At 51.2% G+C, this 25,660-nt stretch overlaps 1 protein-coding gene across 4 annotated transcripts in view; it reads right to left on the minus strand.

Moving 5' to 3' along the window:
* The window catches only part of TMEM245 (transmembrane protein 245), a 956,632-nt gene that overhangs the window by 389,654 nt on the left and 541,318 nt on the right, over positions 1–25,660 (minus strand). For all 4 annotated transcript variants that reach the window (XM_069620553.1, XM_069620551.1, XM_069620552.1 and 1 more), the window contains 3 exons: positions 25,526–25,616; positions 24,800–24,898; positions 21,022–21,153 (listed from right to left, as the gene is read on the minus strand). In XM_069620553.1, the coding sequence (XP_069476654.1) occupies positions 21,022–21,153; positions 24,800–24,898; positions 25,526–25,616 (322 nt within the window). The remainder of the gene's footprint in view (positions 1–21,021; positions 21,154–24,799; positions 24,899–25,525; positions 25,617–25,660) is intronic.

The raw sequence follows: 25,660 nt of genomic DNA on the forward strand, positions 1-25,660 counted from the left end.
TATATTAATAGTGACTGTTTTGAACTTGCTTACAATAATAGTGCTGGAGTGTTTCTAAGTGTGTCTTTAAATAAATAATTATATACTTTGTTACCAAAGCTCTGGTCAGTGTTTGCTTGTGCTACTGTATTTTGGTACCTATCTTGTATACTCTATACACTGTCTAACTCTTCTTGAGAGAAGTCTGGCTGCTCAGCCACAGCTACCAGGTAAATCTGGGTGGTACAAACTGCTACCAATTGGGTTTACTGCCAACATCTGTAGTCTTAAGCCTTTTGCAGTGGTCCCTAAGAGAACTGCACAGGTTTCTGCCTAATAATTAGGCTAACAATTAGGCGTGCTCTCCGTCCTGCCTTCTTTGCAGGGGCGCGTTGTCTTTCATGGGAGAGTGCGGTCCAGTTACTTCACCGACGCCGGCCCTTTTGATATTGTTCAGGCAGGTCTTATTGCTGTTCTTTAGTTTTGTTGCTATCCTGCATGCCTTCCTTTGTTTAAAATGTCTCTTTTTTCTCCCTTGGGTATGCAGAGCTTCAGCGCAGCGAACTGGCTTGGTTGAGCCCCGCTGGTAAATGATGGCGCATTAAGAGCGCTATGATGCGCTAAGTAAGCACTATGCGCAACGCTGAAAAGTCTTGCCTTTAGTAAACTGTATTTTCCTTCCATGTAGGTCGCGGTGTTCTTCAGCGCGAGTGGAATGTCCGGAGTGGTGCCAGCCGAGAGGCGACCAGCCAGGTAAGCCTTTTGAGCAGTTCCTAATTTGTAAATGTCTCTACTGCTTTCTTTAATGTTGCCTCGATCTTCCTCTTTCAGGTCGTTCTGTCCGGGAGGCGTGCAGATTCGAGGAAGCTGTTTTCAGTAACTGCGAGTGTTTAAAGATGAAGACTGCAGGTAAGATGCTGCTGCTAATGATGTTCCTTTTGTCTTCTTGCAGATTCTGCTTCTCCGAGGTTCGAGGGAATAGCTGGACACGGTGAGCGTCACGTTGCAAGCTGCAAAGTAACGCCAAGTGTGTCGTCTTGCTCGGGTGTGGTTTAAATAGCTCCAACAAAATAGTCCAGGTAAAGTAGTCCCTAGGCTACCACACCCAAAACACTAGTTTGGATACTGTCAGCAGAATCCAAACCCAACTAAAGAGACTAGCACATTGCCTCTTTGCCATCTTTTACAATGGCCGAAAAGCCATCTCTTTCTTCCCCCTCGGAAATATGTTCAGCTGCCATGGATGCAAAGACACATAGGGTGTAGCTGAATTTCGCAAGGACACATATGGAGTTGGCCAATTTGAGAGCCATGCTCCCGGCAGATAAGACTTTCCCTGACAAGGCATCTATACGCTTATCATCCCGATCTGGTGGGATGGCTGAATAGGCAGCCTGCTTGGAGGAAGCGGTTGCTGCTTGCACCACCAGGCTTTCTGGTGTAGGAAGTTTAGACAAGTAGCTGGGGTCATCACTTGACGGCCTATTTTGTTTGGTCAAATTTCTATTGACTGCCGGACTTGATTCCGATGCTGCCCAATTTGCATGTACTCTCTTTTGTAGGGCGACATGAAAAGGTAGGATTGGATACCTTTAAGGACCTTTGTCTAGGATGTCTGTGAGGTCCATCCTGTTCGAACGGGAGGGCAGGCCTGCTCATCCCATAAAATCACTGAGCCAGGTCATTGACTGTCTGTAAGATGCATCCGAGAGAATATCTGGTTCTGGCTTTCAAAATCTAACTCTGGTGAAGTGAGGGGACCCCACTGGCTGTATGATTTAAAAAATCCTTTACAGGCAAAGGTGTGAAGGTGTTTTTCTAATTACTGGTAAAGGCGTTGATGACTTCGATGGTCGAGCCAGATGCCGATGGAGTATGTCTTCAATGAAGACGACTTGGGCCACCCATGACATCGATTTGTCCTTGGACTTTGTTCCTGACAGACTCTGATGCCTTGAAGGATTCTTCTTTGAGTTTTCATCGTGTCGATGCCTTGACGGCTCTCAATGAGAATCTGGCCTTTGTCCTGGGCTCGAGGGCGCGTGGGATTTGGCTCAAGCCCTTTTCTTACTGACTTCAGAAGGCTTGCTAGGAGCATGGCCTACTTGCTTCAAAGGTTTCTGACTCTCGAAATCTTTCAGAATTTCCTGTCTGAATGATTACCGTTCAGCCGGAGTAGAGGCCATAGTGGTGATATGGCCTCATTACGAGGCTTGCGCTGACGGAATGAAGGGGGCCGATACGGGGCCGGCCCCCTTCATTCCGTCAGGGCTGATTACAAGGTTCCCTTCGCGGGACCCGGATCAGACGTCTGGTAAAACCAGCCGTCTTTTCCGGGTCCCACGAGGGGAAGAGGGAGGTAACAACGGGACACTTGTAATGTGCCCGTTGTTACCTCCCTCCCCATTCCCATTGAGCCCTCTGGGGGCTCAAATGGGAATGGGGAATGGTTCCTATAAGGAGGACTTACCGGGTCCTCCTATGTCAGAATGCGCGGTAAGTCCCCCTTGCAGGAACCCGGTAATGGAGCCCGGTTTGGAGGCAGCGATGGAGCTAATAGCTCCATGGCTGCCTCCAAACTTGTAATGAGGCCCATAGTCTCTCTCTGGGGAGGGGGTGGGGGGGTAGTTCGGACGCGGAAGATGTAGTAGGCTATTTATGGTGCCTTTTCTTCGATTTCCTCAACGAGTGGTGGGAGCCGGTCCGTGACCTGGACCTTTTAGTCTTCTTCCGTCAATGAGAGTTGTCTCTCGCTTCGTCGGAAGAATGTTTTTTCAACGGGGTAGGGGATTTTTTGGAGATTCTACCCACCGCCAATTTCCCTTTACTCTCCTTCAGAGCTTTCCTGGTCATCAACTGACACTCCTGACAGGTCGAGGTCTTGTGCAACACATCGAGACACCACAAGCACACCCGATGTGGGTCCGTAAGCAACATTTTTGGGTCGCAGTCTTGGCATTTTTTAAACCCGGTATTTGTGGTTTTCGGAGTCGAACACATTGTTGATAATTTTGGAAGAAATATATGACGCGCACCATAGTTCACAAAGCAAAAGCTTACTCGAAAAAACTGAAATGAAGCCAAAGGGTTACGCGTGCTATATATATCTTCGGTGACATCATCCTCGAGATGGAGGCCCTCGAAGGACATTGTGTCGACCACATCAACGCACAGCGCGCCCTCTGCCAAAAATGTTTTCCGAAGCAGCTGAAGCTGGATATTGGAGATATCAAAGATGAGGAATACGTGGGTGGACACAATCCATTCGAAAGTGGGTGTATGTTGGGAAGGTGAATGAGATAGGTGTGGGAGTTCAGGGGAATAAGTGAGGGTGAGTGAAAAAGGTAATTGAGAGAGTGAAAGGAGGATGACTTGGAGAGAAAGAGGACTGGAGTGTGGAGCGAAGTGGGAGGAGAGAGTAGTGAAAATTAGTGGGAGGGGAGAGTAGTGGGAGGAGAGCCTGGTGAAGAGTAGTGGAAGGAGACAGTCATCGACAAGTAGAGGAGAGAGTGAGAGTAGCTTTAGATGGAGGAATGTCAGAGTGACAAATACTTTGAGAGTGGGACAGGAAGAGTAGAAGGAAAGGAAGGAAAGAACATCAGGACATGGACAACAAGGGTGTGGAAGACAGAGGCAGAGTGAGACCTCAGTGACTGGAAGGCACCACTTCCTAACATTCTTTTTGTGGGACCCCAGGTTACAGCCCACCTACATTGACCACAGGGGAGGGAGAGAGATGAGGCCTTTAGGCCCTCACCAGTAGACAGTCAAACCTTTAGATACTAGGGGTTACCAATCTAGAAGGAATACTTTGGGGATTTAAGGACGGCTGGCGCTAGGGATTTCCAAGTCAATGGGGAACAATAGAGAGGGATGACCTGAAACACTTTACACATTTCCTAATAAAAAACAATGAACCATCTTCGAGGGTTAGTGTGTTCTTGAGGCCACCTGTAACATAATACATATTGGCATTGCCATTGTATGATGAAATATTAGCATTATATATTAGGTTCTGCAACCCTTGGCCAGGAATTATTTCATATCCTCAGAAAATCCCAACATTTCCCAGCTATTTCCATCATGTGATCAGGTACAGAATTTGCAAGGTATTACCCAGGTGTACCTGCATCTATTAAGCTACTCTCACATTTGAAAACCTCTCTGTCAACAAGTACCCAGGTTTTCACATCATGTCTGGTTTTGTTACACTAGGCACACAGGTATAATGATAAAGATAAGAATGACTTACCGGGACTGCAATGTCCTGGTTTAGTTGTGGTGCCTGGTGTGGAGAAGATCTTCTCAAAGAATTGAGACCCTCCTAATGATCAACCCAATTAGCTGAGATGCACTAATGCTAGTGCAGTAAATCACTGGAAAGGGCGTGGTGGTCCCTATTACGGGGATAGCCAATGTTGTAGTGCTGTACTGGATGAATTTTCTCCTAAAAGAAGAGGAATGGACTTAGTAATAATCCCGAACCAGAGAAACCCAACTTTTCTGAACAGTCAATTATAGGAGGTCCCTACCTTATCATGGAAGAATCTGGTCCTCGAAGAAAAAGGAATTTCCAGGAAAAACGAGAAAGGAAGTTTAGTTGGGGACTAGAACCCGAACGGCACAGGGGACGCACTAGTGTCGGGCTGGTACACTAAATATCTGCAAAACGTCTTAGAGTCCAGTGGACATGGGGTTAAGTCCAGCCGTAGGTACCCAATAGTAGCAAAACCAAGTAATCCTCATTTGTCTATAGGAGGGAGTATTCTTTTAGGAGTGAAAAGCAACAATGTGCAGTGTAGATAGTAACTGATGCTGCAACATGCGTGCTCCCACCACGAAACAGAAAGGAAATCCAATACTATAAGTATGTACCTGAAAGGTTGCAGTAACAGCAGGTTTAAGAACCTTATAGTGTGGGCTGTAGATGTAGATGAGAACAGCCACTGTAGTCGTGTTATTAAAAAAAACGAAGCTGTATCCATGATTGCAAATGCCCTTTAAGTCCGTAATGCTGCAGATAACATCAAGGCTGGTTGTTGATGGCGAGAAGCCAGCCGCGGAAGACAGACAGCCTGACAGGCCGATTCATGGAATAATTAGCGCGGCGCAAGTGGGCAAAAACGTGCGAATCGTAGTGGAATAGCGAAAATCGCAGTGCAATTGCGAAAATCGCACGAAAAGCAGCGCACGTCGATTCATGGAAGGCCGTGCGCGAGAAAACCAGCGGATGTGCGATAAAAAAGTGCGCGGCGCACGTTGGCGCACAGGCCATCTAACAGCGTGCGCCAGGTCACAGCGAAAATCGCACAGGCCACAGCGAAATTCGCACATAGCGCGGCGCACGCAACAAAAGTAGGCGGAACACGGGCGTAACACTCGGAATGGGGAACAACTTGCCAAAACGTGGGCGTCACGGGGGAAGTACAGGGCACAAGTGCGCGGAACGCCCACACGCTCGCCTACAACACGTATTCATGGAATAGAATAGTGCAAAAAAACGCACGCTCAAACCAGCGCACAGGCACAAACACGACCGCCACAAGAAAGCAGGCGGTAGCGTCTCTGCGGCTGTAAGAAATGTGCGCCAAAAGGTGCGCCAACAAATAGCACCTATATACTGCCATGATGAATGTCCCATACTGTGGCCCTCCAGGAAAAATGACGTGCAAAGGGGTACCCACAAACACGGACACCCGCTGACTAAAAATACGTTTGCGTGTATACCGGGGTGCGCGGGAAGTCTAACACGCGATTTCAGCAGGGTACGTGCATCACAGGGGTTCGCGTGAAGTTATTCACGCGATCGGGCCTGGGGCATCGGGCTACGTGTATTACAGGGGTTCGCGTGAAGTTCCTCACGCGATCGGGCCTGGGGGAGCGGGCTACGTGTATTTCAAGGGTTCGCGTGAAGTTTCACACGCGATCGGGTCTGGGGGAGCGGGCTACGTGTATTTCAGGGGTGCGCGTGAAGTTCCACACGCGAATAGCCTGGGCGCGTGTATTTCAGGGGTGCGCGGGAAGTTCCACACGCGAATAGCCTGGGGGCGCGTGTATTTCAGGGGTGCGCGGGAAGTTCCACACGCGAATAGCCTGGGGGCGCGTGTATTTCAGGGGTGCGCGGGAAGTTCCACACGCGAATAGCCTGGGCGCGTGCATTTCAGGGTGCGCGGGAAGTTCCACACGCGAATAGCCTGGGCGCGTGCATTTCAGGGGTGCGCGGGAAGTTCCACACGCGAATAGCCTGGGCGCGTGTAATTCAGGGGTGCGCGGGAAGTTCCACACGCGAATAGCCAGGGCGCGTGTATTTCAGGGGTGCGCGGGAAGTTCCACACGCGAATAGCCTGGGGGCGCGTGTATTTCAGGGGTGCGCGGGAAGTTCCACACGCGAATAGCCTGGGGGCGCGTGTATTTCAGGGGTGCGCGGGAAGTTCCACACGCGAATAGCCTGGGGGCGCGTGTATTTCAGGGGTGCGCGGGAAGTCCCACACGCGAATAGCCTGGGCGCGTGTATTTCAGGGGTGCGCGGGAAGTTCCACATGTGATTTGACAGTGTGGGTCCTCCCAGGTGTACCCTGTACACCCTCCACGGCACCTGCAGGCAGCCCACACCACAGGGGACTACCCTGCATCCCTGGTCATGTCCCGCAGGCAGCCCACCCACCATGGGCATGCCCCCCAGCAAAGGCACATGTCTCCTTGAACTAATGAACACCAACTCATGTCCCCTTGCACCCCCACCCCCCAGCAGTGCAGGGGCAGCCTCCACCAGGCCCCCACTCATGTCACCCACCACCCCCACCCCCCAGCCACCAGGGGCACCCTCCACCAGGCCCCCACTAATGTCTCCCACCACCCCCACCCCCCAGCCACCAGGGGCACCCTCCACCAGGCCCCCACTCATGTCTCCCACCACCCCCACCCCCCCAGGACTGTGGGGCACCTGCCAGCAGGCCCCCACCCATGTCCAATCCATGCCCCCCTGCACCTGGGTCCCAACATTCCCCAATCATGTCCGTAATGCCCATCCTCCCCTGCCAAAAGGCCCAACCAACTATCACACCCACCCACATATCAAAGGCAATTACATGTTACACCCCCAATTTAAATAATGCAATTGAACACATGTCTGTCACACACAATGGCTGCAAGTGAATGACAAAACACCCAACATGACATGCCTGAAAGCAATGAGATGATACGACACATTGAAGAATAAAATAAAATAATGTATTGAAGAGCAAGTAGAATGGAAATGAAATAAGAAAAAAACACAAAGCAAATCAAACAAAACAAGATGAATGTCCAGGAAAATAATCTGAAAAATAAAAATAAGCCAACGAAGAACCATGAAGAAGATCATCCTGGGTCCATGAGCCCAACCAAATTAAACCTAACTATGACTACTAACTAAAAACTGAACTATATACAAAAAAGTGGTGCATTGTCCAATCGCTACCAAAAAAAATTAAAAAAACAAAGGAAACCTAACCCTAACTATACAACTATATACAAAGGCAGCGGGCTATTCGGACGGCTCGCTGGTTGTTGTCATGGGCCAGGGCATCATCGAACTCCTGGTCAATGGCTTGGAGGCGGGCATGTTCCCTGGCCCCGAGGTCCCGCAGGGATAACGCAGTGTCAAGCTCAAACTCCCTGCGAAGACCCTCGAGGCACTCAGCCCGCCTCAGCGCCCTCCGCATGGAGTCCTCCGCCCTGACCATCGTGAGCCGTTCCTCCTCTGCCCGCTGCCGCTCCGCACCTATCCGCTGGCACAACCGCTCCCACACGGAAGCCACTCCCATTCCAGGGTTCTCCTGCCCTCCGGCCGATGCCTGCACCCCTGATGTTGATGGCCCCGAGCCATGATGCCTCCCACGTTGAGCCTGCTGCTGCCTCCGACGCAACTGCCTGTGCCAGCACGACGGCATCCAGGCTGATGGAAACCACCGACGCCGTCGTGCACGTGCCCTGCCCGATGATGCCGTCACATCCTCCATCTGCTGGGGTCCAGTTGGTCTGGTGTCCACCCCTGCTGGATCACTGACTCCCGACTGTGGCAGGGATGGGATCCCCACCGAGCTGGCTGCATTGGTCGGGGCAGGTCCACAGGGGGCCCTGGTGGCATCTGGGCTGGAAGACGGCAAGGAGAACGACTGGTGGATAGCCTGCACAGAGGAGGAGAGGGCCGCCACATTGGCCAACACATGCAGGAAACCCCCGAACATGGCCGATCCCAATTGGGCCACGTCGGCACGGTGCACTTCGTGATGCCGTGCGTGCTCCTCCCGGGAAGCACGCACGGCATCACGAATCACAGCCGTGCGCATCGCGACCCCAATCAGGACCTTCTCCGCACGGCCAGGGGTTCCCACGTCCGCAGGTGGAGGGGAGTCAGGTGACATGGACATCCCCTCTACCTGCGGACAGGCCTGGGACGGGGCATCCCTGCTGGTGCATGGTGGTGCACTCACAGGGTCAGGGACAGCGACATGCACAGGCCCCTCCACGGTGACCTGTGCTGCCTCCTGCCCCTGGCCCTGGCCTGCACCACTTGCACCAGCAGGGATGCCCCCACCAGGCCCCATGTGTGCCCCAGTGGCGGCCTCCTCCTCCTCTGTGCAAACCACCAACCTGGATGGCTCCTCACCGTCTCCCACCGTAGCAGGCCCCTGTGGGGGCTCACCCACCCCTTCCGCTGCAGCCGTGGGGGCATCCCCGCCGCCTTGCTCCACAGCGCCGTCTCCGCCCTCCTCTTCACTAGCCGCTGCGTAGAGGGAGACAAAGAACACAAGCATCAGGGCACTGTACAATGGTCCCTTAGACAGGAAGCAATAGCAGATGAGCACCACTGTCAAAGTACACTTCCATCATGTCCCTCCACAACACATGGGTCAGTCCAGGCAAAACACACACAGTAACAGGCATGGTGCATGCCATGGACATTTCCATGCATGTCCAATGGACTCTTGGAACATTCAATGATATGTAACTCACATGCATCATGGCTCATGCCTATCACATGCACACACTTCACCTCAGTCACATCCATCTGGCCCCAAACACACCAAACACAGCGGATACAAGGGTAATTTGGCTGCTTTACTGAATCTGTGCATTGTCACACACATGTGTCATGCATCCATGGCATGCACAAGTCACAGACACGCAGGTCAGGCACACAGACATGGCTACCATATATGTACCTGGCATCAGCACCCATCCCTCACCCCCACCCATGTCCAGGTACAGAGACTGGCATGCTCTCATGTTCTAAATCTGCATAGGGCTCCCCATGCGGCATTTCAACACATGCAACAACCATGTGGGTCACACATCACTGGTCGCACATGCATTACCATGATGTCCCTGCACACATACATGCCTACATGGCCTATGGCACACATACAGGCAAGTATCATAGAACCAGCACACTGCAACATGCCCTGTCTCACACAGTAATGCATGGACACTTACCGCTCAACTCCAGACGGGCCTCCCTCTCAAGGATCTGGGCGTGGAGCGCTGGGCGTACGCGTTCCAGGACCCTCATCTGGATGGAACTCATGCGGCCCCGGCCCCCCTCCACGAGGCGCCGGGCCTTCACAAGGGTCCTGGACCTCAAGTCCTCCCAGCGCTTCTTGATCTTCAGGACGTCGCGGGTTGCCACCCCCTCCGCGTTGATGGCAACCACACAGTCGGCCCAGATCCTCTGCCGTCCTTCCTTGCTGGCGCGGGACGATCCAAAGAGGGCATCATACTGCCCCAGGACATGCTCCACCAGGACACCAACTTCGGTGACAGTGAAGCTGGTGCCCCTCTGCCCCTCTGGCCTGGGGTTGCCACTGGTGCCAGATGTGGAAGTGCCCGACATGGCAACCCCAGAGGCAGGTGTGGGTGGGCAACTGGGTCCTGGGGCTGGGCTGTGGAGCGATGTAATCCCAGTCGGGAGTCTTCAGTTCCAGCAGGGGTGGACACAGCAACTGGACCCCTGCAGATGGCTGATGTGCAGGCACCAAATGGCAGGGCACGGTGGCAGCAGGCAGGCAGGCAGGCAGCAGATGGCACGTGGGAGGCTGCTCGGGGAACGGGGGGGCAGTAACTCGGCCTTCTGGGCAGGAGCGTGGTCTTCCGTGTGTTTTCGCGTGGCCAGCTTGATACAGAGTGATTTGGCACGTGAAATCCGAGGAAAGGCCCTTAGCGCGTAAGCGCGTCAGCACGCATACGCGATTCTATTGGACCAGAGTCCCTCAGCGCGTAAGCGCGTCTGTGACGTGACCCGCACGGGTATTCCCCACTCAGCACGTGATGACGGGGCACACGTGGAGAAACTGCACGTCAGAGTGTCATCGCGTGTAATTGGACAAAAGTGCGCGTACACGCGATTGGCCTATGTACGTGTATTTAATGGGTGCGCGGGCACTTACACACGCAAGTACGTCAGCGAACCTGTATCCCGTGGTGCGTGTGAATTTCCACACGCTATTGGACTGGGAACTGGATTCCAGGGGTGCGCGGGTCACACGCTCGCCTAGAACACGCGCAAAGCATACATTTGCGGACTTTAACAATAACAAGCTCAGACGCCAGGATGAACATACCGTTCCTAGCAGCAGTGGCAGTGGGCTACCAACGGAGGAGGAGGAGGATAGTCAGGGCCAGAATATTCACCCCCAGAACCAGCCTTTTCGGGATGCCTGATGACCAGGTGTATGGGAGGTACAGGTTTCCACCACACATTATACTGGACCTGGTGAGTGAGTGGGAGGATGACCTCACATCACCCACCCTGTGCTCCCAAGCACTCAGCCCCCTGGAGAAGGTCCTCAATGTACTGCACTTCTTAGCCACTGGATCATTTCAGCGGACAAGTGCCATAGTGGGTGGGGTGTCACAGGCCACCCAGTCACGCTGCCTACACCAGGTCTTGAACATCATCACTGCACGGCCATCAGTCCGCAGGCACATATACCTGCCCAGAACACCTGCAGAAAGGCATGCTGCTGCCCTGGATTTTTACGCTGTGGCACGATTCCCCAAAGTGCTAGGTGCCATCGACTGCACCCATGTGGCTCTACGTCCCCCCAGGGCATCTGAGCACATCTATAGGAACCGCAAGCACTGGCATTCCATCAACGTGCAGGTAGCATGTAATGCCAAGGGAATCATCACCTCAGTATATGCCAACTATCCCGGCTCTACCCACGACAGCTTCATTTACCGAATGTCCACCCTAAGCCGGGACCTAGAAGCTGGGCGGCATGGCGATACATGGCTGCTTGGTGAGTATGTATGCCACTGCACATGCATGCATGTTGGATACTGAGCAAGGTCACAACCCCACCAATGATACCAATCACCACCTCCACAGGGGACAGTGCCTACCCTCTCAGCCCCCACATGATGACACCAATTCGGAACCCCACCACGCCACCCCAGGTAAGATATAACACAGCCCACATTACAACCAGGGGCATAGAGGAGCGCACATTCGGAGTGCTAAAGTCACGCTTTCGCTCCCTTGACCGTTCTGGCGGGCAGCTGTTATACGCTCCCCCAGTAGTGTGCAGGATCATAGTGGCAGCATGTGTCCTGCACAACGTTGCAACACGCCGGGGCCTGGCCGTGGACATGGTGGTGGCCCCACATCCCCAACCACATGCACAGCCGCTGCGCATGGGAGGGGAAAGGGCACGGGGGGAGGCAGCCCGTACACAGCTAGTGGCTAATTACTTCACATAGAAATCACACCCCTGTGGAGTGCACACTGCCCTGGCACATTCCATCTGACAATCAATGATGACTCAACCTGACACTGATCCTGAATGTCTGGAGAATGAACCGTCAAAACCATATCAGCCTGAGATTGTTCACCTGGAAGTGTCACAATGTGTGCATCCCTACCCACACAGACACCACCAATGCAGTTTTGTGAAGTTACACATTGAAGCAGCTAAAATGAATACCCACTTGCAAAATGCAACAAGAGGACAGTGCCATGTCAGCCAACCCAACCCCAGCACCGCCACACGACACACCGTGCCATGTCATGCTAATTGCAGGTAAACAAAGTAATCCCCACAACATGACATCAGTCTCACTATGTACAGTGGCACTATTAGAAACCTGCAACACCTGAAATGCTCACAGCAATGCCGGAACAACAACATACTTGAGCACGTAGTAACATTAACATGACATCACAAATGTTACATATTAGTAGTCTCACCACCTGGAAATGCCTGCACTCCCACCACTACCAACTGTGCAGTGTTGTCGCCATGTAGAGTTGTAGGTGCACTGCTGCCAACATGGACCCCATCTCCAGACTAGAGGTCCTTGTGTGGACATGAGGAAGGGACCTGCAAATTGGGAGGTAGACACAGAAGAAGAGTTACACATCAATGCAACATGCAGTGTACAACACAACAGCAATATGCACTAGGAATGTATACACAGTATTGACTACAGACTGCCCACACAGCTCATGGGAGTCCAACGTCACTGTGTAATTCACTGTCACTTGGGCACACCCTTTACAAGCCCATGGAAACGGGAAGCAGGAGGGGTGTGTGTGACTCAAACCCAAGCATCTGAACCAAATACATTACAAGCCTGCATGTGCCCAGCCACAATGCAGCGTATGCCCACAGGAACCACGGAAGCCAACAGATCGTCCCAAAAAAATTGGGAATAAAAGAAATCAAAATAAAAATAAAAATAAGAAACAATCAAAAATGGCCATTGATGGGCCCGGGGGGGTTGGGGAGGCCACCCAGGAGGTCCGAGGACAGGATGCACACCAGAACCCACCTGCGTGGATCCTGGGAAGATAAAACACCTCCATGGGCTCATGGCCCACACGGCTACCCTATTGTGGGAGTATCACTGCTGTCGCTATTATCACCCTGTGCAGCTGCATCCGGAGGTGGTTGCACTATGGGAGGCAGCCCACGCAAGGCCCTAGTCTGCTCCTCCATGGCTGCAAGCATGCGGGTGTGGTAGGTCTGGTTCTGGAGGATGAGTGTGCGGAGGTCCCCATGCAACAACTCACGGGATGCCCGGACCTCCGCCCTCGTTGCCTGCATCTCAGCTGAGAGCGTACGGGTGAGACGCTCCAGCTGCTGTTCTGTCCTTTGGTGTGTTGAAGCCTCAAGCTCAACAAGAGTCGTCCTGAGGTGAAGGAGCTCCTGCCTCAGGGCTTCCCTGTGGCCCTGGGACTCAATGGAGATGGCCTCCTGCAGAGTCGCCAGTGCCGCCCGCCTGTCCCTGTTGGACCCCAACATGCCCTCCCTGTGTGACTGGCAGATGGAGTCGGTTGCCTGCTCTAGTCGCTCCATCAGCCTTTCTGGGGGGACAATGGAAGTGGCCACCCTATCCATGGCCTGAGCCATCATCTCGGATGATGCAGCCTGTTGGGTTGCCATACCGTAAATGGATTGCTCCCATGCGGTATTGCCGGGTGGCGTACGGCCACCACGTCGGCGGGCACCACACCTGTCTGGGGCAAGGCGAACTGCGCCTTGCTGTGCCGGCACTGCCTGAGGCTGCAGGACTGCATTCCCCCTCTGATCTGCTGGCCCAGGAACAGGATCAGATGTCGCAGAGTGTGACCCTGCATCCGTAACCACCGAAGGCGTAGCTGCCAACACTGACATCCCCATGGAGGGTTCTGACCCTGGTGCAGGTGGGTGAGACAGAACAGAATCCCTCCCTGGAACACTCACCTGCGACGGCACGTAGGTCTCATCCGAATCAACACCTGAGTACAGCTCGGGGGAGGTGCAGCCAGAGACACCCCTTGAGAGCACGACCTGCAGCACTTGTGGGTTCTCCCCCACCACCACACCACGTCCCTCACTGGTGGTTGGTCGGCCCTCGGACCCCTCCTGGGTCTGCACCATCTCCACAACCCCAGCAGTATCAGGTGCGTCTTCCCCTGCAAAGACATGAAAACAAAGAAATGGAAACAGGCATTAGCACCATGGCACACATTGAGGGCTGAGAAGCAAGAGAACCAGTACTTGATTCACACATGTCCCACATGACTGAAACCCTCCCATGCATGCACCCTCACTGCGTATGAAGTCCAGGCAAATGGCACACACTGATGACACCAAGATGGAAGATGAACACATTTTCTGCATGCTGCCTGGCAGTGGCATCACACATTGGCCTGTGATTGGCAGGTGACACACACATGCCATCACACAGATGGCATGTACCATTGCTATTGAGTGAAGATGGAGAGGAGGGCAGCACCTATTCATTCAGTCCAGTTCCCGCATGTAATAGCTTTTCTAATTCTAACAGGTCAGATTTTTCACCTGGAGCTGCCAGTCTGAAATGGTCCAATTGCACAGGGACATGTGTGTACAAATGATATCCAGGTAACAAAGTCACTCCACTTTACCATACCCATGTCAGACATGTGACTAGTGGACAGCGACATGCCTAGTGAAAGTGGTGGAATGCAAACAAACTGACTGAATGAACAGTGAAAAAGAAGCAAATATGTTGTGGCAAGGTGACACTTCAAGGGCAACTGGCGTGCAGTTGGGCTAGATGTCTACTGTTGGCAGAAGGGATACTGCTATGGCCAAATGCAGCTGCGCAGGAAGGATTGCATGAAGCACATGGCTGACCCATACGACTCAGGCGCACACACTCTCACCTGGCACCCGAACAGAAGCCCTCACACACACACCATGCACATGGATGACACACACATGCATCTGCACTCACCGGACAATGCCTCGTAATCAGCCAGATCTCCCACGCCTTGGATCTGTTCCTCCGTGACGTAGGTCCCAGCGACTGACTCATGTGGAGTGAGTTCCATGTCTACTACTGGAGACCCACCTCCAGTCACTAGAGTTGCGGCATGACTTGAGGCCAGCTTACTCTTTGCCCTGCGCTTTAGGTCATTCCAGCGCTTATAGCAATCATTGGCTGTGCGCCTCACAATTCCAAGGGCACTTACGATGTCCGCAACGGTCTGCCAGTGTGCCTGGCGTTGTGCAGGTGTGGTCTTGGATCCTGCAACAATGACCATCTCGTTGTCATGTCCGGACACATACTCGACAAGTGCATTCAGTTCGTCATCCGTGAAGCTGGGCTTCCTGGACGGGCCGGACTGTGTAGCCGTGTCTGGGGCATCAGCCTGTGCCGGACGAGCACTCTTCCTCTTCTGCTTGGAAGGTGGTGGTGATCCTGAGTGTCCTGTGCCGCTCTGGACACTAGGGGCAGGAGCCCTGGTGGACTCTGTATCAGGAGTGTGGGATTGCACACTCAGCATGGGAGTTGGTGCAGGCATTAGCTCTAGTGTGATGGTGTCAGGGGGAATGTCAGCAGCATGGACTAGGACCGACACTGTCCTGGCTGGGTGTGTGAGGGCTGGGGTGGATGGAGCCGCAGCTGCCCCTGCAGCCTCTCCGCCCTGCCTCCTTGGTGCAGCAGATGACCTTGCTGCCCCAGATCCACGTGGCATGATGGCATCAACGTGCACCAGCGCACGTGTCGTAGCCCTGCTGACCTGGAAGTCAGCCATGGAGTCAGCCAGGTCTGGTGCCACAATGGGCTGGTCCAACAAGGGCTGAGCATGGATGGTGTCAGCCACATCAGCCTCAATGGGAGGGGGGGGGGATTATGGGTGCCCGTGACTGGTCCTCCACACATGGGGGGACAGGCTCACCCTGCAAGTTACGACCACGTCCCCTACCGGATCCACCACGGCCACCACTTGTGGCTCTTCCACCTTTGCCACCCTTACGTAATCCTCGCCTCCCAGCCATGGCACTGATGTTAATGTGCGTATGGGAGTGGATGTAGACTATTGTCCTGGGCAACAGGGGGTCAAAGGGGTTGGGTACCAGATGGTAATTGTACCCTAGTGCTCTAGCAATGCTGAATGTAACCCCTGGGGAAAGATGACGGGTCACGCAACGCACAGGAGGCCCAAAAAAGGGAGATGACGTGCACGCAACCCCTCCTAGACCACGTGTGCAGAAAGAAAAACCTGCACTACGCTGTGGCACCCAGAAACACAAGAATGAACGTATGCGTGTCACACGCAGCCTAGAATGACCTCTGAAGGGGTAGGCTACACACGGGGCTAGCACAGATGTTAGATACGTGCGTGACTCACCGTCTGCCAGGTAAACGAGCGTGTAAAAGGAGCACGTTTGGTTGGCAACACCCCCGCCAAAAGAAGATTTGTCCGCTGTCTGAGGAGACAGGACAACAGTAGAAGGGAACACTGTTTGAGGGAACAGGCCCAGGTAAACCAGTAAAAGAGAAAAAAGAGAAAAAGCTGTCAGAGGTAACAGGGAATACGAACTAGAAACGCTGTGAAGTAAATCGCGTATGAAACGACAAGAAGTACAGAATTCACCCACTCGCTCTCCACGAAAAGCACGTACAAGGAAAACGTGTTCTACACGTACCTTTTATACAGGCCCACACGTCCAGCGTCACTTACGCGGCGTGTACGCGCTAGGGCCATTTCCACCTATTACATGCTTTGTCACTTCTGCGTGTAGGGCCATTTCCACCAATCACACGCGATTACACTCTGACGTGCAGTCTTTCCACGTGTGCTCCGTCATCACGTGCTGTGTGGGAAACACCTGTGCGGGTCACGTCACAGACGCGCTTACGCGCTGAGGGCCTTTCCTCAGTTTTCACGCTGACGTGCAGGATTTTCACATGCAAAATCACTCCGTACCAAGCTGGCCACGCGTACGCACACGGAATACCACGCTCCTGCCCGGAAGGCCGAACTACTGCCCCCCAGAGCCCGAGCACGCTCCCACCTGCTGCTGCCTGACTGCCTGCTGCCCCTGCACTGCTGGGGGGTGGGGATGATAGGGGACATGAGTGGGGGCCTGGTGAAGGCTGCCCCTGGTGGCTGGGGGTTGGGGGTGATAGGGGACATGAGTGGGGGCCTGGTGGAGGCTGCCCCTGGTGGCTGGGGGGTGGGGGTGCAGGGGGACATGAGTGGGGGCCTGGTGGAGGGTGCTCCTGGTGGCTGGGGGGTGGGGGTGCAGGGGGACATGAGTGGGGGCCTGGTGGAGGGTGCCCCTGGTGGCTGGGGGGTGGGGGTGCAGGGGGACATGAGTGGGGGCCTGGTGGAGGGTGCCCCTGCACTGCTGGGGTGTGGGGGTGGTGGGAGACATGGGTGGGGGCCTGGTGGAGGCTGCCCCTGGTGACTGGGGGGGTGGGGGTGGTGGGAGACATGAGTGGGGGCCTGGTGGAGGGTGCCCCTGGTGACTGGGGGGGGTGGGGGTGATAGGGGACATGAGTGGGGGCCTGGTGGGGGCTGCCCCTGCACTGCTGGGGGGTTGGGGGGGTGGGAGACATGAGCAGGTGTGCAGGGTAGTCCCCTGTTTTGTGGGCTGCCTGCAGGGGCCGTGGAGGGTGTACAGGGAACACCTGTGAGGACCCACCCAGCCTAATCGCGTGTGTAACTTCCCACGCACCCCTGTAATACACGTACCAAGCCAAATCGCGTGTGAGAATTCCCGCGCACCCCTGAAATACACGTACCCTGCTGAAATCGCGTGTAAAACTTCCCGCGCACCCCTGAAATGCATGCGCCCAGGCTATTCGCGTGTGGAACTTCCCGCGCACCCCTGAAATACACGCGCCCAGGCTATTCGCGTGTGGAACTTCCCGCGCACCCCTGAAATACACGCGCCCAGGCTATTCGCGTGTGGAACTTCCCGTGCACCCCTGAAATACACGCGCCCAGGCTATTCGCGTGTGGAACTTCCCGCGCACCCCTGAAATACACGCGCCCAGGCTATTCGCGTGTGGAACTTCCCGCGCACCCCTGAAATACACGCGCCCAGGCTATTCGCGAGTGGAACTTCCCGCGCAGCCCTGGAATACACGTAGCACGCTGGGAGACATGAGTGGGGGCCTGGTGGAGGGTGCCCCTGCACTGCTGGGGGGTGGGGGTGGGGGTGGTATACATGGGTGGGGGCCTGGTGGAGGCTGCCCCTGGTGACTGGGGGGCTGGGGGGAGACATGGGTGGGGGCCTGGTGGAGGGTGCCCCTGGTGACTGGGGGGGTGGGGGTGGTGGGAGACATGAGTGGGGGCCTGGTGGAGGGTGCCCCTGGTGACTGGGGGGGTGGGGGTGGTGGGAGACATGGGTGGGGGCCTGGTGGAGGGTGCCCCTGGTGACTGGGGGGGTGGGGGTGGTGGGAGACATGAGTGGGGGCCTGGTGGAGGGTGCCCCTGGTGACTGGGGGGGTGGGGGTGATAGGGGACATGAGTGGGGGACTGGTGGGGGCTGCCCCTGCACTGCTGGGGGGTGGGGGTGGTGGGAGACATGAGTGGGGGCCTGGTGGAGGGTGCCCCTGGTGGCTGGGGGGTGGGGGTGCAGGGGGACATGAGCAGGTGTGCAGGGTAGTCCCCTGTTTTGTGGGCTGCCTGCAGGGGCCGTGGAGGGTGTACAGGGAACACCTGTGAGGACCCACCCAGCCTAATCGCGTGTGATAATTCCCACGCACCCCTGTAATTCACGTACCCTGCCAAATCGCGTGTGATAATTCCCGCGTACCCCTGTATTACACGTGCCCTGGCTAATCGCATGTAAGACTTCCCGCGTACCCCTGTAATACACGTTCCCTGGACAATCGCGTGTTGAACTTCCCGCGTACCCCTGTAATACACGTTCCCTGGACAATCGCGTGTTGAACTTCCCGCGTACCCCTGTAATACACGTTCCCTGGACTATCGCGTGTTGAACTTCCCGCGCACCCCTGAAATACACGTACCCTGGCACCCTGGCTAATCGCGTGTATAACTTCACGCGTACCCCTGATATGCACGTTACCCGCTTTGCGTTCCTTGTTTGGCAGCCCTGTAAACTGGTCCAGGGTTAGCGCAGCCCTTTGCGATGATTTAGCGATTTTGATGGCTTTTCCTTGCGCGAGGGCGTTCTTGGGGGCGTTACTGGCGCTGCTGCAGGGTCGCTGCGATACTCTGCGCAACGGCTGGTTTGGGAGCCTAAAATCCATGAATACGCTGTGCGCGGAAATCGGTTTTAGCGCACGTGCCTGGCGCAGACAATCGCACGCGGACACTCTGCGCCAGCCGCTTGCGACACTTTTCTGCGAAATTCTATGAATTACCCTGTAAATGTCTTTGATGTTTGTATGGAAGCTGACACAGCACAGCTGAGGGGAGGCGGAGATGAGACAGCCGCAGCTATAGAACGCCAACAAACCGCGTGCTCTGTGCGTCGTCTGCAGAACAGTTGATACAGGGAACCGCAGATGCGGAACGTGCAGAGGAATGAGCAGATGAAAGAAGCTTGAACTGAAAGCTGATCGAAAGCCGGATAAACGGCAACTCTTTCTTTCTGGAAACCAAAGGAAAGCTGAAACAATGCTGCTTGACGATGTAGCTTGGAGCAACAGAAGCTTTAAGTAGAAAACTAATCAGAAGCACCGGGCTCCTGTGACCGCTGTGCTTTTGTGGGAACAACCACACCCCCAGACATGTGACATGAATCATGTAGCGTGCAAGTCATCAGGAAACAAGTCTTATAAATGAAACGGCGTACCAGTTCCTAATGCCGTCTCCATTGGGAACCTGCCAGAGAGTTTATAACAGGAATAGATTGGCCTGGCAGCGGTTCTGTGTGCAAAGCGCTGTTTAGGACGTAATGCATTAATTCTCCTGGAAGTAGAATGTGAAGAAGTAGTGGGAGCCAATCTAGCAGGTATTACAGGTTTTACCATCAGAAACCCAGACAATCCCATCATTGCTAGGTATTGCCATCAAACTCCAAAGTACTTACACAAATGCTAGGTCTTGCCATAAAATGGCTCGATCCTCACTAAACTGGTAGGTATTACCATCCAAAGCTTGCGTATGCAATTCAATTCAGAATAATATTAAAAAATGTTTTTTTTCTGCCCACTTTCTTTCTTGTACTAACTACATTATTACAGGCTTCTAGTGTAGTGGAATGTATTTATTGGATTTTATTTTTTATTTTCCTTCTAGTCTTTTCCTGATGTATTACTGACTTGTTGACCACGCAACATTTTGTAGTATCATTTATCCTGGTTTGGAGAGAGCTACATTGTATTTCATTCTATTCTGCGTTTGGTATTGTAGTATATTTGATAATTGTAAATAAAGCATAAACGTGTTTAAAAAGGGATAGTATCTCATACATATTTATGTGAAATGTCATACAAACTTCATGTCAATGTTACTACATTATTTACATCTCCATTCCGCAATAAAGTGCATAACATATATACTTTTAAAAGGCCTTGTCAGAGTTTTAGTCACTTCCATTGCAAGTACTTTTTGACATTTCCTTGGATCTGAAAATATAGTTAGCCACGACAAACAGCACATGTTTTGGATTGAGATATTTCAAGAAAAAGCTGAATGAGTGTTGAAAAAAATATCAGTTTTAGCAGGATTTCCAAAATGCCTTCCATATTGGGCAAGTGAACAAAAAGTGTGCAAATGTTTTCTGCTGATTCAGCTCATAGATACAAATTTAATTAGCTTTGTTACTTTGTGGCCATACATTTTGGAGAACACAGTTGCAGTACACCAATGGAAAATAGGGGTCTGCACCCATTATGATTTGTGTTTCTACAATAGGTATTGCGTTGCCATACTACTCGGGTATGCCGATCTCATTGTACATCTCTTCACATGGTACCAATGTTTTTTAACTGACAGTGTGTGAGACTATGCTCACCTCATCTGGTCTGAGAAATGGGGATATTAAATTCATAGGGTACAAAGTTATTTTTCTTTTAAGATTTGCCCATATCCTATACAAACAAATCAGCGGTTGCAAAGCCGTCACATCTTTTCTGGAACAGTGACCAAGTTTTGCTGGAAGAGAGAATGCTATTGTGGTTTTTGAAAGTTCAATCAGACAGCCACAAAGCATTTTGAATCTTGACAGTGGCTAATAAGGAGTACTCTTGGCAGAACAGGAAAAGAGAATTTAAACAATAGCTGGGTAAACAATTAGAAGAAAAAAGGAACCAACTTACAGATAGAAATGTTTCAATGTTTTCATGTACAAAGGAGGCAATATCCTGCCAGTCTAGAATGTCGCCGAGCCAGCTATTCTGCCGATGTACATGCATTTTGTGCCATCTGTTCTTTCCAGAAGTGGTGACATTCTAAAGAAAATAATAAATCATGAATTTCTCCTTACAAGAAAAGCATAGAAAGAAGGTTAACCTTAGCATTCAATTATCACACTGAGCAGCGAAAAACGTAGTAGGTTTTTAAAGGTGAACCAGATATTTCACTAAATGGAATGCAAGACATCCCCTTTCCTAAAGCACTGAATAGTTGATCACTGTGATCATAGGTGAAACATCTCCCATATTCCTACAAGTATGTTTATTACTGATGAATCCATAAAATAATATTCCATCACAAAACATCTCCATGTACAATTTATAAACAAACATTACAAACAACACTCATCAAAATGTAATTTCTTCATCCATGCAAAACAGGTAATTATACAGTTATACAGTTAAGACAAATACTTCTTGTGCAGGCCATAAAATCCAATCCAGAGGCAATAAATGGGCTGTAAATGGCAGAATGCTGGACTAGGTACTTACCCAGAACCTTTCCATAGGTAACCTAGGGTGCAACCCCTGTCCCTGGTCTGATCATTACCTCCGCGACTGGAGTATGCATTTTTTGAGTTACCAGAAAAAAACCACAGAAGAGCTGGGTGACTTATAGAAAACCTATGCAAACTGACCCCAGACACTATGGCTCCTTTTATAGCAGCGACAATTAACCTAGACTCACTCAACACTGCCAAAGAGCTTGCGAGGGCTTATGGTGATACCACTGAAAGAGCCACTAATCAGCTGGCCCCGTTGAAAACTCGACTGTCTAAAGACAGACCAAGCAAAAAATTGTTCACTCCTGATATTCATTCTTTACGAATGTCTAAGTCTCGGGCGCTGAAACAGTGGGGAAGAAAAACATTCAGCAGAAGCTAAAACTATCTATTCCAACTCGACAAAAGCATATAGAAAGGCTATTCTGGATGCAAAAAATGCTTTCAAGATCAAAGAATCTCTGGAGCAGCTTCCAGTACAGGAGAGCTGTTTAAAATTCTCAACGAATTGGAGGATCCCTGCCCAGTTCCCTCGCAGGTGATAAAAGATTCTAGTTGGTGGACATCTATCCAACAGGCCATGATGAGCAAAAAAATCGTACAACTAAATCCAACGTTGTAGTCAAAGCAAATGCAACTTCCGCACCGACATGCTCCAACATGGACTCCGCCAAATTAGATTTTCAGCCCATTACAGAGCAATACTTTTGGAAGGTACTCAGTCAATTACAACCAACTAACTGCAAGGGGGATGTCCGTCCCAACTCAATAATCAAAGAATGTGGCAACCAACTTGCCCAACTCTCATAAATCTCTCTTTAAAGAAAGTACTGTCCCCACTAACATCAAGACTGCCAGGATTTCCCCACTTTAAAAAAAAGAACACTCTGGACCAGAACGTGTTTGGAAACTACTGGGCTATTATGAATGTGCCTTACTTGTTGAAGATACTCGACAAAGTGGCACAGCTACAGATCGAGGAGTTTCTACTTGGATATAAAGTTCTGGGGTTAAAACAATCAGGCTTCCGACGAGGTTTCAACACAGAGTCAACTCTTCTTGACCTTAAGACCAATATGTTTAACATTTTTAATAAATGGAACTCAGCTCTATTGATGCTACTAGATCTGTCCGCAGCATTTGATCCTGTGGATGATTCTATTCTTGCAGACAGACTATGTAGCACAGCATATTTTTCCACTGCAGCAGTAAAATGGGTCCAATGATTTCTATCGGACCGCACTCCAAGATTTTTCTTTCAGCACTCAATGGCAGAAGAGGTCCCGTTCTCCTGCAGCGTGCTGCAGGGTTCCTGCGTATCACCAACGCGGTTTAACATCTTTATGCTCCCACTATTTAAACAACTGGACAGAGCAGAGATCATTTATGCTATTGACACGCAGTGCCTTATGCCTGTCGGGTGATTATATCACTGACTCCATTACCCTTAACGGTATCTAGGGGGAGATACAAGCATGGATGATGGTGAACAGAGTAGCGATCAACGATTCAAAGACTGAACTTATGGTTGCGGCTACAGCTCCCCAACTATGGAAACTTAGTCAGGAATATTGCCAGTTCAACATATCAGGTTGTCCAATTAAAACACAACCCAAGGTTAAGACTCTAGGAGTCACCCATGATCAGAATCTGTCAATGAAAGCATATGTGAGCAGCCTGGTTTCCTGTTCCTCTTAATACCTCAAACTGTTGCCCCAGCTTTGGCTCTTTTTGAGCAACAAAAACTGTGCCATGATCGCCCGAGCAATCATAGGGGTCAAGCTGGACTATTGTGCCAGCCTTCTGCTGGGGGTAACCAAAGGTGAACTTTTCCGTTTACAGGTTGTCCAAAATAATGTGCGCAATGCGATGGGGTTGGGCAGGGCGGATCATGTCTCCTCAGCCAGAAAGGCTCTGAACTGGCTGCCGGCAAATAGCTGTGTCCTGTTCCGCATGCACTGCATAAAACATCAATGCCTATATGGTCTCGCCCCAGACTATCTGGCCAAACATCTTCTCTGGTTGCCTGCTCATAGGACACGATGCTCAAATAACACCTCCCTTCTGGAGACGCAATACTCCAAACGCTCCACTGTGTCAGAAGGTTCATTTCCGCACACAACGACGAGGCTGTGGAATGAGCTTCCTCTCCAACTAGGAGCTTGCACAGCCTTCTCTGTCTTTAAAAAGGGATTGAAGACAGCACTTTTCCGCTAATTAACTGCCGATTCCCACTTTGACTGAGCTGAGCTGTTTCTGAAACCACCTGTTGTGTATGTACGTCTTGTCTAGCGCCTCTATGCCTGCGGGCTCTATTCTTGCGGTATATAAATTAAATAAATCAAGAACAATAGTGGTACAACAGTTGTGTAAGGTTCCTGGCGGGGGGGGCTGTCAGTATATGCATTGTATATGTCTACTGGGACTGATGTTCCTTCCACATTGCCGGTTAGCCTCTTTTCTGGTCAAATACTCATTTTTTTTTTTTGGATAGCAATTCCCATAATCCACGTGGGTGCAACACAGAAAATCCAGACCGGAACCAGGGCAATGTAAATCGATAACAATCGGACCAGTATTTGCCAAACAGATCAGACACCCAACAACTGACCTAACAACCCCAGACGGGCCCCAGGCGAATGGTGGGGCAACAGAAGATGGCTAGTGAGTGAGAAGGGACTGCAGGGAAGCTACCAAAGTCAATCAATATGTTCTAGCTGTCTCGAGAAGGCTCGTTCACGCTGAAAATCGAAAGAGCATGTTTTTCTATCTGGGGCATAGACGGGTCCACTCAAATTAGGAATTGAAAAACAAATTTCTGTTCGAAATCGAAAATTATTATTTTCTGATTCCAGCTTGAGAAAGCTGCACATAGAAAAAGCTAAACATGCCCCCACATCCTTGTTGGGAGCATGGAAGGGACATGCCGAGTGTCCTGCCAGAGAAGGCAACCTTTCTTTCCCGTTATTCATTGACCTCAAACTTTTGGGGCCAAATTGCTGAAAAGGTTTGCAGGAACCAAAACCACAGAAAATTCAGATGGTTCGAGTGTCCCTTGAATTAATTTTCCCACAACTACCAAACAGGTACAGAAGCCACTCGGATAAAGATAACTGTGATTAAAGTAATCAGGAGTTAAAGTAAACAGAAGGCTGGGTATTTATGCAGTCTTAACGTACCTTGACAAACCACAAATGATAGAGCCTATCCCAGAGCTCTAGCACCTGCTTCTCTATCACAGCGGTATTGTTGACTTTCTCACCCAAAATTTTATGAAGCTGCAAAAAATACATAAAGGGTTTATTAATACAAGTGTGCATAAATATGGCGCTGTAAACAAAAACTAAAAAATCTTGGAGCAGGTTTAATTCCCTGGTTCTCCCAGCAGGGATTGGCAGAGATCTCAATGAATTCCAAATTTTTCTAACAAAAAAAAATAAAACGTTGAGTGGGTTGTGCGCAAGTGCGAGTGTTAGAAATGGCTTGGCTTGACGTCCATGACTCTGGTCAGAGTACGCTAAAGTTCTGTTCCTCCAAGCCACAGGAATGAAAGCAGGGTACTAGTTGTAGCTAAGCAGGCCTTGTTCAGCTAAAGCAAAAATGTGCAGCTAGGAAAATACTCCAATGCAAGAAAAGAATAATGGGAATATTATGTTCTTCTGCAACCAGCACCTAGATGCCTTTGGGTTAAGCGCGCTTTACAAATGTAAAAATAAATAAATACCAAAAAAATAACTTGTGTTGCTCTTGAATGACCCCAGAGCTACACATAAGGTTTTGTTAACAAAGGGAGAACGCACTAAAAATAAAAAAAAAGTACATTATTGTCGTCAATGCCCTTTACTGATAAAACATGTATTTGATATTAAACTGCATGCATTGATAGGAAATGCAACTGTGTATACCTTGTGTGTTATCCATTCTCGTCCGTACTGGTGCACATTGCTAGCCGCTGAATTTAGAGCTTTCTGGACTACTTGAGCTTCTGGAAGCAAACTAGGCAAAAAGAAAATTAAATATTACAGTATATGTAATCCTAA

Source organism: Ambystoma mexicanum, chromosome 5q, assembly GCF_040938575.1.
Source record: "Ambystoma mexicanum isolate Mex_15411 chromosome 5q, UKY_AmexF1_1, whole genome shotgun sequence".
NCBI lineage: Eukaryota > Metazoa > Chordata > Amphibia > Caudata > Ambystomatidae > Ambystoma > Ambystoma mexicanum.